Source organism: Lynx rufus, unplaced genomic scaffold (genome assembly GCF_022079265.1).
Source record: "Lynx rufus isolate CCGP_SWC_20201006 ecotype Redwood Valley unplaced genomic scaffold, mLynRuf1.p SCAF_28, whole genome shotgun sequence".
Classification (NCBI taxonomy): domain Eukaryota; kingdom Metazoa; phylum Chordata; class Mammalia; order Carnivora; family Felidae; genus Lynx; species Lynx rufus.
In genome coordinates, this window is record NW_025814843.1 from 12,398,320 (window position 1) to 12,411,685 (window position 13,366).

The 13,366-nt window shown below is 62.6% G+C and overlaps 1 protein-coding gene across 3 annotated transcripts in view; it reads right to left on the reverse strand.

Annotated features, from left to right (window-relative positions):
* Window positions 1–13,366, reverse strand: part of SPNS3 (SPNS lysolipid transporter 3, sphingosine-1-phosphate (putative)) — a 35,280-nt gene that overhangs the window by 2,205 nt on the left and 19,709 nt on the right. For 2 of the 3 annotated variants that reach the window (XM_047089740.1, XM_047089736.1), the window contains one exon: window positions 4,566–4,631. The exons of the other annotated variant lie outside the window; for it this stretch is intronic. In XM_047089740.1, coding sequence (XP_046945696.1) covers window positions 4,566–4,631 — 66 coding nt within the window. The remainder of the gene's footprint in view (window positions 1–4,565; window positions 4,632–13,366) is intronic. 3 annotated transcript variants of the gene reach the window in all.

Here is a 13,366-nt window from a genome sequence, read left to right on the forward strand (position 1 = left end):
TCAGACCGAAATAGTGCCCTTTGGCCCCAGGAGGCAGAGGGTTTCCAGACACTTGAAGGTGGTGTGGCCTCTGCCTGCCAGGCCCTCCCCGCTCAGGTCCAGCTGGAGCATCTCCACCGGTCCCTCGGGACTGAGCTCCCAGAGGTCAGAGGCCTGCCCTGAGCTCCCACAGCCCCCGAGCGCGCCCCTAACTGAACACACAGCCCCCACGCTGGAAGGTTCCCCCTTCGTCCCCCCCAACACACACCCCTACGTCGTCTGGACGGCAAAGCCCCTGTCGGAGTTCTCTGGAGGTTCCTGGATTACAGCAGGGTGCCAGGCCCAGAGCAGACTACGCGAAAGTCTGCCAAGCAAACGAGTCCAGTAGAACCATCTGGAAGACCAGTCCCAGGACAAACCCAGCCAGAAGCCAGGGTGGCAGCAGGGGAGGGGAGGGGAGGAGCAGGAGGAGGGGTCCAAGCAGAGGCCAGGCGGTCACACAGTCCTAAAGGGGAGCTCCCCACCCCAGAGCCCCATCCCCGACACCTAGCGGAGGATAACAATTAGCATTTATTGAGTGCCTCGTGCATGCATTTTATGCATCTCATGTATACATTTTACAGAGCCACTCAACCACCCCACGAGCGAGGTATGATCGTCATCCACGGGTCCCAGATGAGGAAACTCTCCGCAGGAAGGGAAGTAACCTGTCTGCGGTCACCCGGCCAGGAAACAGCACGACAGGCATTTGAGCCTCCGGGATCTGACCTTTGACCACTTGACTGTTAGGAGCAGGGAGGAGCCTGTCCAGCAGTGTCTGCTATGGGACACTTGGAAACGCGGAAGGACGAGGAGGGCAAGCTCACGCAGCCCTGCACGTGGGCAACTGGCAGAGAGAGCAGGGAAGGGCGTCCCAGGCGGGGAACAGAGTGAGCAGAGGTGTGAGGCAGGGGCCCAGCGCCTGGAGCCACAGGACGGGCAGGCAGGGCCAGGCAGCAGGAGTGGGTGACAACTGGCTGCCCCCGGTCACTGACACTGACACTCTGTCCAGGTGGCGAGAGAGGCTGAACCTCTAACCCTGACTGGGACCTGCCGACGGGCCAGAGAAGGAGCTGACCGTGGCTTTGCACCTTCAGGGAGTGCTTCCCCCTTGCCTGTAATTATGTGATTACCCACGGGTGGCTCGGGGGGACAAGCAGGTGACTCCTAGAGGGTGGGCCCCGCATGTCTGGAAAAGTCCTTGCCGGCTGCTTGGACCCTCAGAGTAAGGTCCAGACAGCTGGTCCTTCCCACACCCCCCAGGAGCTGCTGGGCCCAGACCAAGACAGGTCGGTCCCCTGCCCGTTCTGGGTCCTGCTGCCTCCATGTGGGGGGGCCAAAGCTGGCCCTGCCCACAGCTGGAGAGCCCAGCAGGTAATTTTAGACGTTACAGGCTTTGGCTTCCTAAAACTGCTCACTCTATTCTGAGACAAAGCGCCTCTGTTTCTGACTTTCCCTTCTCAGAAGAGCTGTTCCCTTTCCAGCCTGGGACATAACCAGCATCGGCCAAGGGCCCACAGAAAGTCCGAGCGGCAACCATCAGGTGCAAACTCCCTGGCAGCCTGCCTCCTGCATCCCCCCTCGGCCCTCACCCCAGACTCGCTGGGGAGGGTGAGACAGACGGGTGGGCAGAGCAGGGAAGCATTGAGACAAGGGCCCAGAAGAACAGGAGGGAGATAACCCTCGAGGGGGTGGGAGAAATCTGCTGAGGAGGTGGGGGGTGCGCCTGGCGGCTGGGTTCCAGGACCACGGAGGAAGAGGCGGGGAGTTCCATTTCTGCTCGACTCCCTGCTGCCAGGGGCAGGTACCCCCCCCCCCCCCGTGGGGCCCGCACCACAGGAGGCTGGGGAGGGAGCCGGAGGTGCCATCAGCAGGGGGAGCTCAGCCTGGGGACGGGGGGCGGACACAGGCTGGGCAGACCAGATCCAGGGGAGCAGGACCCTCTGGGCAGGGCGGGGGTGCTGGAGGCGTGTCTGGGGCCAGGGGGGGAGCTTCCCGTCCAGGGGCTTGGGATCAAGGGACCGACTGTGCCAGTCAGAGTCCCGCAGGGGTTCACAGCCTGGGGAGTCGGGCGCGTTGGACCAGTTTCTCCCAGGGCGCTCTGAGGAGCCTACGGGCACCACGGGGGACGTCCGTTAGAAAGGCACAGCCTGGACCCCAGCATGGACCCACTGAACCAGACTCTGAGGACAAAACGTCCCCCACACCTGGTTCTCACGCTCACTGAGGTCTGAGAGCCCCTGGACCACACAGCTGCTGAGGTGTCTTCCCCGGCCTCTGGGTTGTCGTGTAGATAAGAGGGTCAGAGAGAGCACCGTCCCTCAGCGGGACTGACGTGGGGCCGGGGAGCCCACACGGACCCCCAGGAACAGGCAGGTGCGGGATGACAGCAGGGATACCGGCCTCCTCGGTCCCGGTCCCCGGGGCCTCCTTGGGCCTCAGGGGCCAGCACCTGCCAGCAGACGGGACCTCCGTGCTCTCCCTGCCCAGAGCTCACCCCGCTGGGCCTGGACCCGTCTCCACCACCCTGCCCTGCCTGCCCCTGGGGGGGCTCCTGTCTCACCTCTGGAAAAGCATCACCAGCTTCCAGCTCCCTCCCCCCCTCCCTTCCTTCCTGCCTCCCTCCCTGCCTTCGCCCCTGCCGTTCCCCCTGCCTCTGTCCCTCCCTCCCACCCCTCCAGCCCCTGTCACCACCCATGCCCACGCCTTGCTACACGCACCCTGTCACTCACAGCCTACCCCCACCTGCATGTGGCCCAGGACCACTCCCTCCCGGAGCCCCTACTTTCCCTGTCGGGGACTGAGCTCCAAAGTCAGCAAAGTTGGCCCCGCTTTGGCCACTGACTGTCTAACGTCAATCCTTCACTAAGGGTTTCAGGAAGGTGGGCAGCAGGGAAGGGGGCCAGGAAAGTCTCCTGGGGTGCAGAGACTTGCTAAGCTTTGGGGCCGGAGGTCTCCAAGCCAGGGGAGGAACAGAGGGAGCCCCAGGTCACACCTAGCACAGCCCCCAGGGCAGCCCCAGCCGGCTCCCAGCAGAGCCCCAGCTGGGTCAAACCACGGCTGGCTGGCCCTGTCGCCCCTCCCCTGCCCCCAACACACACACACACACAGTGCCACAAAGAGCCTGGCTCGGCCAGGTTAATCATTCCTGCAAACACAGACACTGGGGTGCCCCGGGCACGGCCCTCACACATCTGCGGCTGCCACGTGCAAAGGGACAGTGCCCCGGGGGGCGGGTTTCAGCTCCACCCGAACGCCCAGATGTCGGGGTGGGGGGTAGTCAGGCTCCCGGTGCCTGAAAGTGGGCCGCCCCCCGAAGAAGACACTTACGAGGGCTTGGCCGCCCCTGCCCCGCTCTGCCTGCCAGGCCGGACAAGGAGACTGAGGCCCAGGGCCGTTCATCCTCTCTGTGGCCGAGTCTGGGCTGGAGGGAGGGGCAGAAATGACCACCAGCCCTGCAGCTGATCCGCCCCGGGAGTCAAAGGGCAGCACGGGCTACACCTGCCGAGCCTGGGCCGTGGCGGGGGTGCAGACCATCTAGGCCATGTGCGAGCAGGCCTCGTGGGCTCGTTAAATGATCGTGCCTCCCCACAGCCCCCTCGAAGTCGCGTGGAGGGCACAGGACTCGAGAAGGCGGGGAGGGCTCTGTGGAGCCCCGGCCAGCATCCTGCCGGAGCTTCCCTCGGTCGCCCCGTTCGCCCTCACAGTAACCACGAGTGTTTCAGAGTTTTTCACCCCACTGTGCACACGGGGAAACTGAGGCTCGGACGCACGGAATGACTTGCCCATGACACACACAGCTAGTAAGCGGCAGGAGTGGGGCTGAAAGCTAGGCGTCTCCTGCGTCCAGGACCAGGCCCGGCACCTGGTCACCACAGGACAGCTGTCAGCCTGTCGCCAGGCTCCTGGGCTCCCCTGTGCACGGTGTTGGACTATGCCAGGCTTTCAGGGGGCAGGAGGGCGCGTAGGGGTCCCCAGGTCTGGGTCCCACAAGGGCACAGCTCACCAGTGTTCCAAGTGCTCTCCTGACGGCTCCCGGAGGGAGGTAGGGAGGCTGGGCGGAGAGCGTGAGGCTCAGGGACGGCCACGCTGGACTCTGGACGTAGTGGAGTCACGTGGTCGGGCCTCACTTTAGCCTGAGCCGGCCCCTGGCCTCGCAGACCGTGACATGGGAGCCGAGGCAGCCTGGACCCACCTGGCTTGTGGCTGTAACCCTGAAGTCCCACATCCCCGTCCACACACCCAGAGCCTGCTTGTGGACAAGTACAGTCAAGAAAGAGGGAGGGGAGGCGTCAAAAAAGCCTAGGCCCCTGTCCTGGCTCGGTGCCTCTGCATGCTGGGCGACTTTGGCCCGGGTACCTGCCTTCTCTGAGCCTCCGTTGGCTCATCTGCAAAATGCAGCCAATGGTCGAAGGATATGTTTGAGAGTGTCAGGAAGGCCCCGTCCAAGGAAACTGTCCAATGACTTCAGTCCCCCGCCCCATGGCCTCTGAAGCCCCTCCCAGCTTCCAGGCCACGGGACAGCAGAGACCCAGCCCCACACCTACCAGCAGGATGTCGGCAACCACCGCCCAGTTGCAGGACAGAAGCAGCTCCCCGAGGGCCAGGAGCACCTGTGGACAAGGACCCTGGTCACCGACCCTCCCTGCCTGGTCTCTTCCCGCCTGCAGAGAGAGACCGAGGCCGCACAGAGAAGGGCGCCATCAGATCTGCTGGGGGAGGCGAGGCCTGAGCTGCGTCTTCGGTTCCAGCAGCCTCCGGGGTGGGCAGACATTCCCGTCTGGGCGGGCTGGTGGCCATGACCCAGAGGAGAGCGCCAGGCCCCGGGCCTGGGAACAGCCTGCTCCCTGATGGACGGCCCCCAGGCCCAGCTGCTGAGGTCCCCCGTGGGGCCCCAGGAAGAGGCAGCCAGGACTTCTGGGCCACTCGAAAGCTGGGAAAACAGACTGGAGAGGAGAGAGGCCCAGGGACTGAATAGTTTGCTCACCCCTCCTGTGTTCCCCTAAGGCCTGCATACGCTGATAAGGTACACACAGTGGGCCAGCCCACCTGCCTGGCCCGGGCACCCCATCTACAGCCCCTCCCAGGCTACCTCCTTCCCAGGCCCCTCGAGCAGCACAGGGGAGGCCAGCAAGGCCGAGCCGGGGGCAGGGCCGAGGTTTCCCAGAGGTCACCGGCTGGCCCAGGGCAAAGCCAGCCTGGAGCGTGACTCCTGGGCCCTGGCCAGCGGCCCACCCCCTTCCCCGATACCTGTGGGGCTGGTTTAACTCTGTGTGCCCCCCTCCCTGCCCCACTGTCTGCCGGGGACCAGGGGCCACTGTGGGCCTGCCCCACCCAGCAACCTGAGTCCCTGCCTCTGCAGGGGATTGGGACAACCCTCATTCCCCTTGCTCAGGAAGAGTTTAATGAAGCGGCAAGAAGGGGAAAAAAGGCATTTCTCAGAGCTTCCAGGAGCTTATGCTGGAGTGGAATTAGTCATTCCTGGAGTCACGGGGCTGTGCTGGGGCGGCCCAGGCTCTGGTCCCCAAAGGCCCGTGACACTCAGGGCAGAGGAAGTGAGGGAGCCCGGTCACCTGCCACGTACCGGGCGCGTCCGCTCTCGCGACATCCACCCACGCCCTCAGCCGCGTCGTGTGGCCCGTCCCCAGGCCCGCCTCACACATCAAGCCTCCTGCAGGTGAACCCCTCACCCCTGCGCTGGCCCTGTGCAGGTCGAGGCTGGCAGAGGAAGTCGGAGGAAAGGCCAGGATGGGGAGGGCCTGGCGGGAGGTGGCGCTGAGAGCAGGGGGGAGGCAGGATCTGCGGAGGAGCCCCCCAGGGAGGCAAGAAGCTGGCCTCCACCCCGGCCTGGGGAGCTGTGCCGGCAGAGCAGATGCCCCCCTCCCCGGGCCTGGGGCTGGGCCTGGTGGGAATCAGGAAGTCCCCGGGGCGGGTCCGGCCGCAGACCCACATTCCAGCCTGACAGTCCTGCCAACCCGGCCTGTGGGCCACATGAAAGCCCAGGGCGCTCTCACGCCCTCCCCTCTGCTTCTCGGTCTGGGCCTCCACCTGGGCGGCGGTGCCCTCCTCACATCCTGCACCACGGCCGGCCGGCCGTGTCTCTCCCCTGCTCCCCCACAGCCACACGACACACGGAAATACATTCTCCTTCCTCCGGCTGCGGCAGGGTGGATCCCGACCCCAAAATAGAGCCCGCAGAGGGAGGCCGCGGCCACAGGCCGCCCCGGGATGCCAGGTTTCCTGAGACACACCTGGAAATCCTCGAGGGGCGAAGGCCGGGCCGGGACAGGCTGGCTTCTTCCTCACCCTGTAATTACCCGGCCTCCCCAGGCTCCAGGAGGGCCGGCCCGCCCTGCCCCGCCCTGTCCTGCCCGGCCACCCCGGAGGTCACCGCCCTCTGGGCCTGGGTCTCCCCGGTACCGCGTGGTGAGGGCCCAGGTGCCTCCGGCACCCCCGGCCCGTGCTTCTGTGTCCCCAGCAGGCTGAGTGCAAACTCAGAGCTCAGAGGCTCCCGTGACTACATCAGAGCCCGGCTCCACAGGTCAGCAACCAGCCCGAAAGGGCCCTGGTTTGAGGCCAAGCCAGCAGGAGGAGGCGCCGGCCATTCAGAGCCCCGCTCCGTGGGCGCCCCAGCCCTGCAGCCCCAGGCACCACCCAGACACCCTCCTGTGCCTCTCAGCGGGCCGAGTCCCCCAGCTCGAGCTGGTTCTCTCCTCCAGCCCCTGTCACCCAGCGTGGCCGAGCCGGCAGGACAGGCCCCAGCACAGACCGGCCCCCAGCAGCTCCCTCTCCTCTGGGAAAGCCTGCCGTACCCTGTCACTCGAGCAGGACACGGGGCCGTGGGTCTCCTGCATCCTCGACGCCCCTCAGCCCTGCCCAGTCCCCCCGTCCTCTCCTCCTCAGCAGTTTCCCAGGCCCCACCATCCCTCCCAACGCCAGCCCTGGAGGGGACTTCCAAAAGGGAAATCGGACCCTGCCCTCGTCCCCTTTGCGCCTGTGCTGGCTTCCCTGCACGCTGACTTAGTTCCCCGGGCGAGAGGGCCTGGGAACGCTGCCCGGAGCCTGAGAAACCAGGAGCCCCTCGGCCTCTGGCCGCTTCCATTTCAGACTCAGGAGGATTTCCCCCTCGAGCTGGGGCGGCGGTGGTGAATATCCCCAGCCTTAGTCACCCCCGGTCAGAGACGCACGCGCACGCTGTGACACGTGCACACGCACTCACATACACAGACCTACACACGTGCACGCTTACGTAGACGCTCGTAACCTGGGACACACACACACTCACCACAAGTACACGCATGTGCCGCGAGCAGGGATGACTCTGGAGGCGACACCACGTGCGGTAGAAGCACCCGCCAAACAGTGGCCTACACGCTGGGACAGGCGTGCCGGGGTGAACGAGCACGCACACCTGTGTCCTTGCGGTCTCCCAACACGGACAGCAAGTTGTGCACACACACGTGCACGTGCACACAGGCACGCCGACGCCCCCCTGCTCATGCACACACGCGCACGTGGACGTGCACACACAGGTGGGCTTGGGGAAGGAGACGGTGAGGACGGAACAGCAGCCCCGTGGCAGGGAGGGCCGGTTACTGGGCTCTGAGACGCAAAGACTGGATTCTGGGCCTCGCCAGAAAGGGAAGGGAGGAATCCCCATGGGCTCAGAGGACCGGGGCAGAGCCCAGACGCCATGCTGCCCTTTCTCGGATCAACTCCGTCCGTGCCCAGTGAGCCTGAGCCAGTCGGGACAGGCCCCGGGCACAGACGGGCCTCCAGCAAGCTGCCACGCCGCTGGCACACGTCGCCCCTGGGCCTGCCAACTGGTAATTGCAGGGACTGGCTTCGGGCACGAGGGCACCACTCGGCTCCCCAGGGCTCGCTGCAGCCCAGCGGGCAGGTGAGGCCTCAGAGCTCCGACATCCTCCGGGGTGATTCGGCAGACCGTGGCCTCCCCGGGTGGACGCTGCTTCCCACCCAGCAGGAGACGCCTGCTGGGTCCAGGGACACGTGGCCCTGAGGGGAAGGGCAGGTGGGCCTCCCCCGGGGGCGCTGGTTACTCCAGCAAAAGGTGCGAGGGGAAAAGGGGAGAGCCCCCAGAACCGGGCTGTCTGCCCAGCACATCTGGCCCCCGCAGGGGCCAGAGAGCAGGTGGCATGGCCACCCCAGAATCCTTAGCTGCCCCTGACCACAGCTATGGTGGACACACGTCCTTGCTGTCCCTGCCCGCCTCCTTGTGAGCCCCCGCCATGGGCGGTGGTGGGGCAGACACGTCTAACCCTGGTCCTTGCTCAGGAATCTTCAAGGCTGGGGAGGGTGGCGCCCACTCCCGGATGTGAAGGCCTTGGTGACAGGAAAGCTGGCCCTCATGGGGCCAGATGATCTAGTTTGGGCTGGAAGGGGCCTTAAACATCATCTGGGGCAACTTCTGTGTAAAGACAGAGAGGGTCAGACTGTGTCACAGACTTTCCTTCCTCCCAAAAGTAAAAAGTAATAACTCAGAAAAAAGTTGTTCATCCCCAAAGAAAAGAACAAAACCTAAGGAGATCAATGTTCCATACCGGCAGCCAAGGGAAGATACAGACAATCTGGAGCAGAGTATGGAACTTCTCACCTCACCACCCCCCACAAGCCCCCGTATCTAGAGGAAAGTCAGCTGAGTAGGGGTCCCTTGTTCCCGCTCCTGAGAACCAGAGGGGAAGATGCTGGGAGAATCGGGGGAAAGTGGAGAAAAGCAAACAATGACCCAGTTCTGATTCCACTCGAGGCCAATAAGTTAAGTAGAAGGAGGGCCACGCACATGAGGGAGACTTTCCGCACGCCCAGAGGACAGCCAGCCCAGGGGGGCTCACAAAGTCTCCTCGCCACCTGACAGAGCCCTGCAAGCCTCTCAGGGGACAGAAAACCCAAAGCACAGACTTCAGACTGTAGCCCCTTTGAGGGGAGAATGTCCCCAGGGAAGGCTGGAGAGCGAGGGCAGAACCACCACGCGGGGTCAGGGCAAGTTCAGCATCGGCACAGAGCCACCCAGGTCCAGGCCCAGGCTCGGCACAGAAGGAACGAGAGGGAACGAGACGGATCATCGACAGACCCGGCTAGCGCCTTCCCAGCCCACGCGCTTGAAGGCATGAGCTGCTGGATGAAAGGGGCCCACGCAGCAAGCAACAGCGGCGAGGGGCTGAGGTCCTCAGCCCGCGATGCCCCCGCGTCCGAGTGAAGCCAACAAGCACTCGGTGAGCTGGGGGTGGGTCCCTGCCCCGTCGGGCCTTCAGATGAAACCACGGACCCGGCCAACACCTGCCGCGGCCTGTGGAGGACCCAGCTGGGCCAGACCGTACACGTGTGTTATCTTGAACTACTACGTTTGGGGCTGATTTGCTTCACGACACAGGATAACTAATACACTGGTTGAGCCGTGAATTTCAAGAATAAATAATGAAATCTCCAGGCATCCAGGTGGAAACAGTGAGTCAGCATTCAGGGTTTTTTTGAACGTGAGGCAAACTTTATTCTCCACGGCAATATTTGTGGCCAAAAGACAACAGAGCAAACGCAAAGCTACAGGGAAGTAACACGTGACCCGAGAGTCTTAGACCCAGTTAGATGATGTTCAGGTGAAGAATCAAAGGGAAGATGGCCCCACAGATGGGCAGACGGAAGACACACGGTCTCTCTAGGCACAAATTACTTGACCCCAGAAACCACCCAGGTAGGGGCTGAACCCGAACAAAGACCAGGAACGGAGGGTCCCCGTGAACAGACGGTTGGTGGGTGCTGAGCCCATCCCATCTGGGACCCCTCCCAGACGACGGTGAGGGTCACGCTTGGACAGCAGGCTGTGGGGGGTGTAACTCCAGCAAAAGTGAAAAGTCACACACGCCAGGAGCCTGGGGAGAGAAGAAGGGGGCATACGAGAAGGTAGGGGCTCCCTTCCACGGTCGGATTCACCAGTAAGTCCAAAATCTTAAAATCGATGTGAACTTAAACAATCACGTCAAGTTCTTCAGGTAAATTCATATAAACGTATTAGACATGTTGTAGGATTCCATTTATAGGAAATATCCAGAATGAACAAATGTATAAAGACAGGAAGTGGATTAGTGGTTACCCACGGCTGGCCTGGGGGCAGGTTGGGGGCAAATGGGAGAGACTGATGAACAGATATAAAAATTCTTTTTGGGGTGATGAAAATGTTCCAATATTGATAGCGACGATTGTGCAGTTCTGAATATACAAAAGACCAATGAAGTGTACATTTTGAAGGGGCGACTGGCACATCTCAATCCACCTGGTTTTAAAATTATATGACTATGGGGCACCTGGCTGGTCAGTGGGTTAAGCGTCCGACTTCAACTCAGGTCATGATCTCGCGGGTTCATGAGTTCAAGCCCTGCGTCGGGCTCCGTGCTGATAGCTCAGAGCCCGGAACCTGCTTCGGATTCTGTGTCTCCCTCTCTCTCTCTGCCCCTCCCCCGCTCATGCTCTGTCTCTCTCCCTCAAAAATAAATAAACATTAAAAAAAATTTTTTTAAATAAATAAAAGTAAAACAAAATAAAATTACATGACTATATGGCCTCAGTTTAATAAGAATATTTCTAGAAACATAAATGGGTGTATATATATAGAGAGACACACATGGAATGATCGTCACCTGATTAGATAACCGAAGCAGCAGGAAGTACTTAGAGTCCAGCCGTGGTCCCCCCCCCCCCGCTCCATCCACACGCACCCCTGGCCCACCCCTCTCTGCCTCGCGGCTCTGCCCGACCGCCAACACTTCTCTCCTGAGCTTCAGACTCAAATCGCAACGTCTCCAGCTGACGTCCTAGGAGGCATCTTGAGTTTAACATGTCTAAAATCGAATTCCTAACCCACCCGTCCGAAACAAGGCCGCACCTCCCTCAGTCTCCCGGGTCAGTGAATGGCAGCTCGGCCTCTGGTGGCCGGCAGAAACCCCGGGTCGTTCCGGCTCCTCCCGCCCCTGCCCTGATACCGACCCACCAGGAAATCCTGTTGGTTCCACTTCCAAAACATACCGAGAATCTGACCACTTCTCCACTCGCCCCGCCCCACCCTGGTCCCAGCCAAACCAGCCCGTGCCCTTCTTAGGAAGCCTCCTAACCGGTTTCCCTGTTTCTGTGTCCTTTCTTATCCTTTCACAACACGACAGCCAGAGAGACCCCGTTCAACCACGAGGAAGATGGTGGCAAAGTGGCCCACACATCCTCGTGCATCTCGGCACCCACACCCTGCACGGCCACGGCGAACCCGGTTGGCCGGTACCTCGCTCTGGCGGGCAAGATAAGGCAGCGGGGCCGCTCCTGACCTGGGCCTCGGGAGACCTGGCCGCCTCCCCCTTGTGCCTTCCTGGAGGCTGGCGTGAGGACCCAGGAATAGACGGATGTGAGGAGGCCAGTGTGGACACCCGTCTGCCGGGTGCAGGCTGCCACGTGAGTGGGCGCAGGCAGGACCCGCCAACCCGCTGAATCGTAAGAAACAATACATCATCGTTGTTTGGGATGATTTGTTACACAGCAGCAGGTAACTGATACAAAGCCACGAGTCGGATCATCTCACACCTGTGCCGGAGGGCCTGAGGGATTTCCCACTTGGCTCAGGCTGGAGGCCAAGGTCTGACGCGGATAGGGCTCTACGCGGCCTGTACCCGCGGGGGTCGCCTCTGATCTCGCGTCCCGTGCTCCTCCCCGGCTGGCCCGGCTCCACCATGTTTGCCCAAACACACCAGCCGTGCCTCCCGCTGGGCGTTTGCACTGGCTGCACCCCCGGCATCAGGCTTCCCCTCACTGCACCTCGTGTCCACCCGGCTCCTTCCCTCACCACATCTCAGCAAGGCCTCGCTGACCACCTGGCCCTGCCCCGGCCCCTCCTCATGTCGCTTTCCCTGCTCTGTTATTCTCCCCACCTGACGTATCATTTATTCTGCAGGGTTCGTATATCACACGCATATCCTGCCTGACCTGTTCAACGGTGGATCCTCAGAGTCTGAAACGGTGCCGGCACACAGGAGGAGCTCGGGAAGGAGGAGCTCGGGTGACAGGAGGAGTCACCATGAGGTGACTGAAGGTCTCTGCCCGTTCTGGCTGGGACCCGCTTCCCAGCAGCCTTGCCCCTCGGAGCCCAGCAGGGCTTTAAGGGTGAAACCCCCACCCCAGGGTTTCTCGCCTGAGCGGCCAGAAGGACAGGGCAGACCAGGGGACCCCGGGTGGCCCACACCTGCGGGGCTTCGTGGCTGCGTGCCCGGACCCCTCCCCCATGGCTGGTGGTCAACGGGACCCAGAGCACAGTGGGGGAGGAGCCCAAAACAGCCGCTGTGTATCCCCACGTGCTTTCTCAAAAGCCCCATAAAAGACCGAATCCCCCCTGAATTCTGAGCAAGCAGTTGGGACGGGAGCAAAGAACCCAAATGTGTAACTTTCGAGGGCAGGGCACACACAGCAACACGGCGTCACCTGGCTCTCTCTGGACGCTAGTCCTCGGGGGCCGGCCACCACGTTGTGAGGAAGCCCCGGCCACGTGGAGAGGCCACGGGCAGCCGGTCCGGCCACCAGCTCCAGCCGAGGCTCAGCCGACGGCCGGCATCCAGCACCCCGTCCTGACCAATTACCCTCAAGCAGAAGACACAAGTTATCCCCAGTCCCAACCCGCCCAAACTGCACATTCACGAGCAAAATGAGTATTTTTGTTGCTCGAAACCGCTGAGTGTCATCACATTCCCATAGTAACTAGAACAGGCACAAAAGAAGGCTCCTCGGTGAAACCAAGAGGCCAGCACTAGGCCCCCGCGTTACAGAGAATCGGGGCTCGGCCAGGCCAGGGTCTCACCCCGGCTCACACGGCAAGTGCAGAAGCAGATCTCCCTGATGCCTCGAGGCTCGATGCCTGCCCGCTCCCCTCCCCTGACCCCGCCCCTCCACCGGGACCCCCCTCCCCCCGGGGATGTCCTCCGGCCACGGGGCCGGCAGTGCTGGAGCCCCCGCCTTGGGCTCGGTCCGGTCCGTCGGCTGAGTGCCAGACCTTCTCCTCTGAAGGGCAGTGACTCTGGGAAGGAGGCCAAGGAAGGGGGTGTGTGCCAAGCCCTGCTGTGCGTGTCTGGACCCTAATTAACAGCGGAGAAGCCCACTTCCCCTGCCAAGGACCCGGAAGGAGGGAGGGATGGAACCCCCGGTGCCTGCAGGTGGGTGTCCAGCAGCAGGGCTCCCCAGGGAAGGCCCCGGACCAGACGCCATAAGGTCAGGAAACCTCACCGCCATGAAACACACGGCACAGGCCGGTCCCAGCCTCACAAAGTGCCGCCCCGGATCCCTCTCCGCTGAGCTACACTCAGCG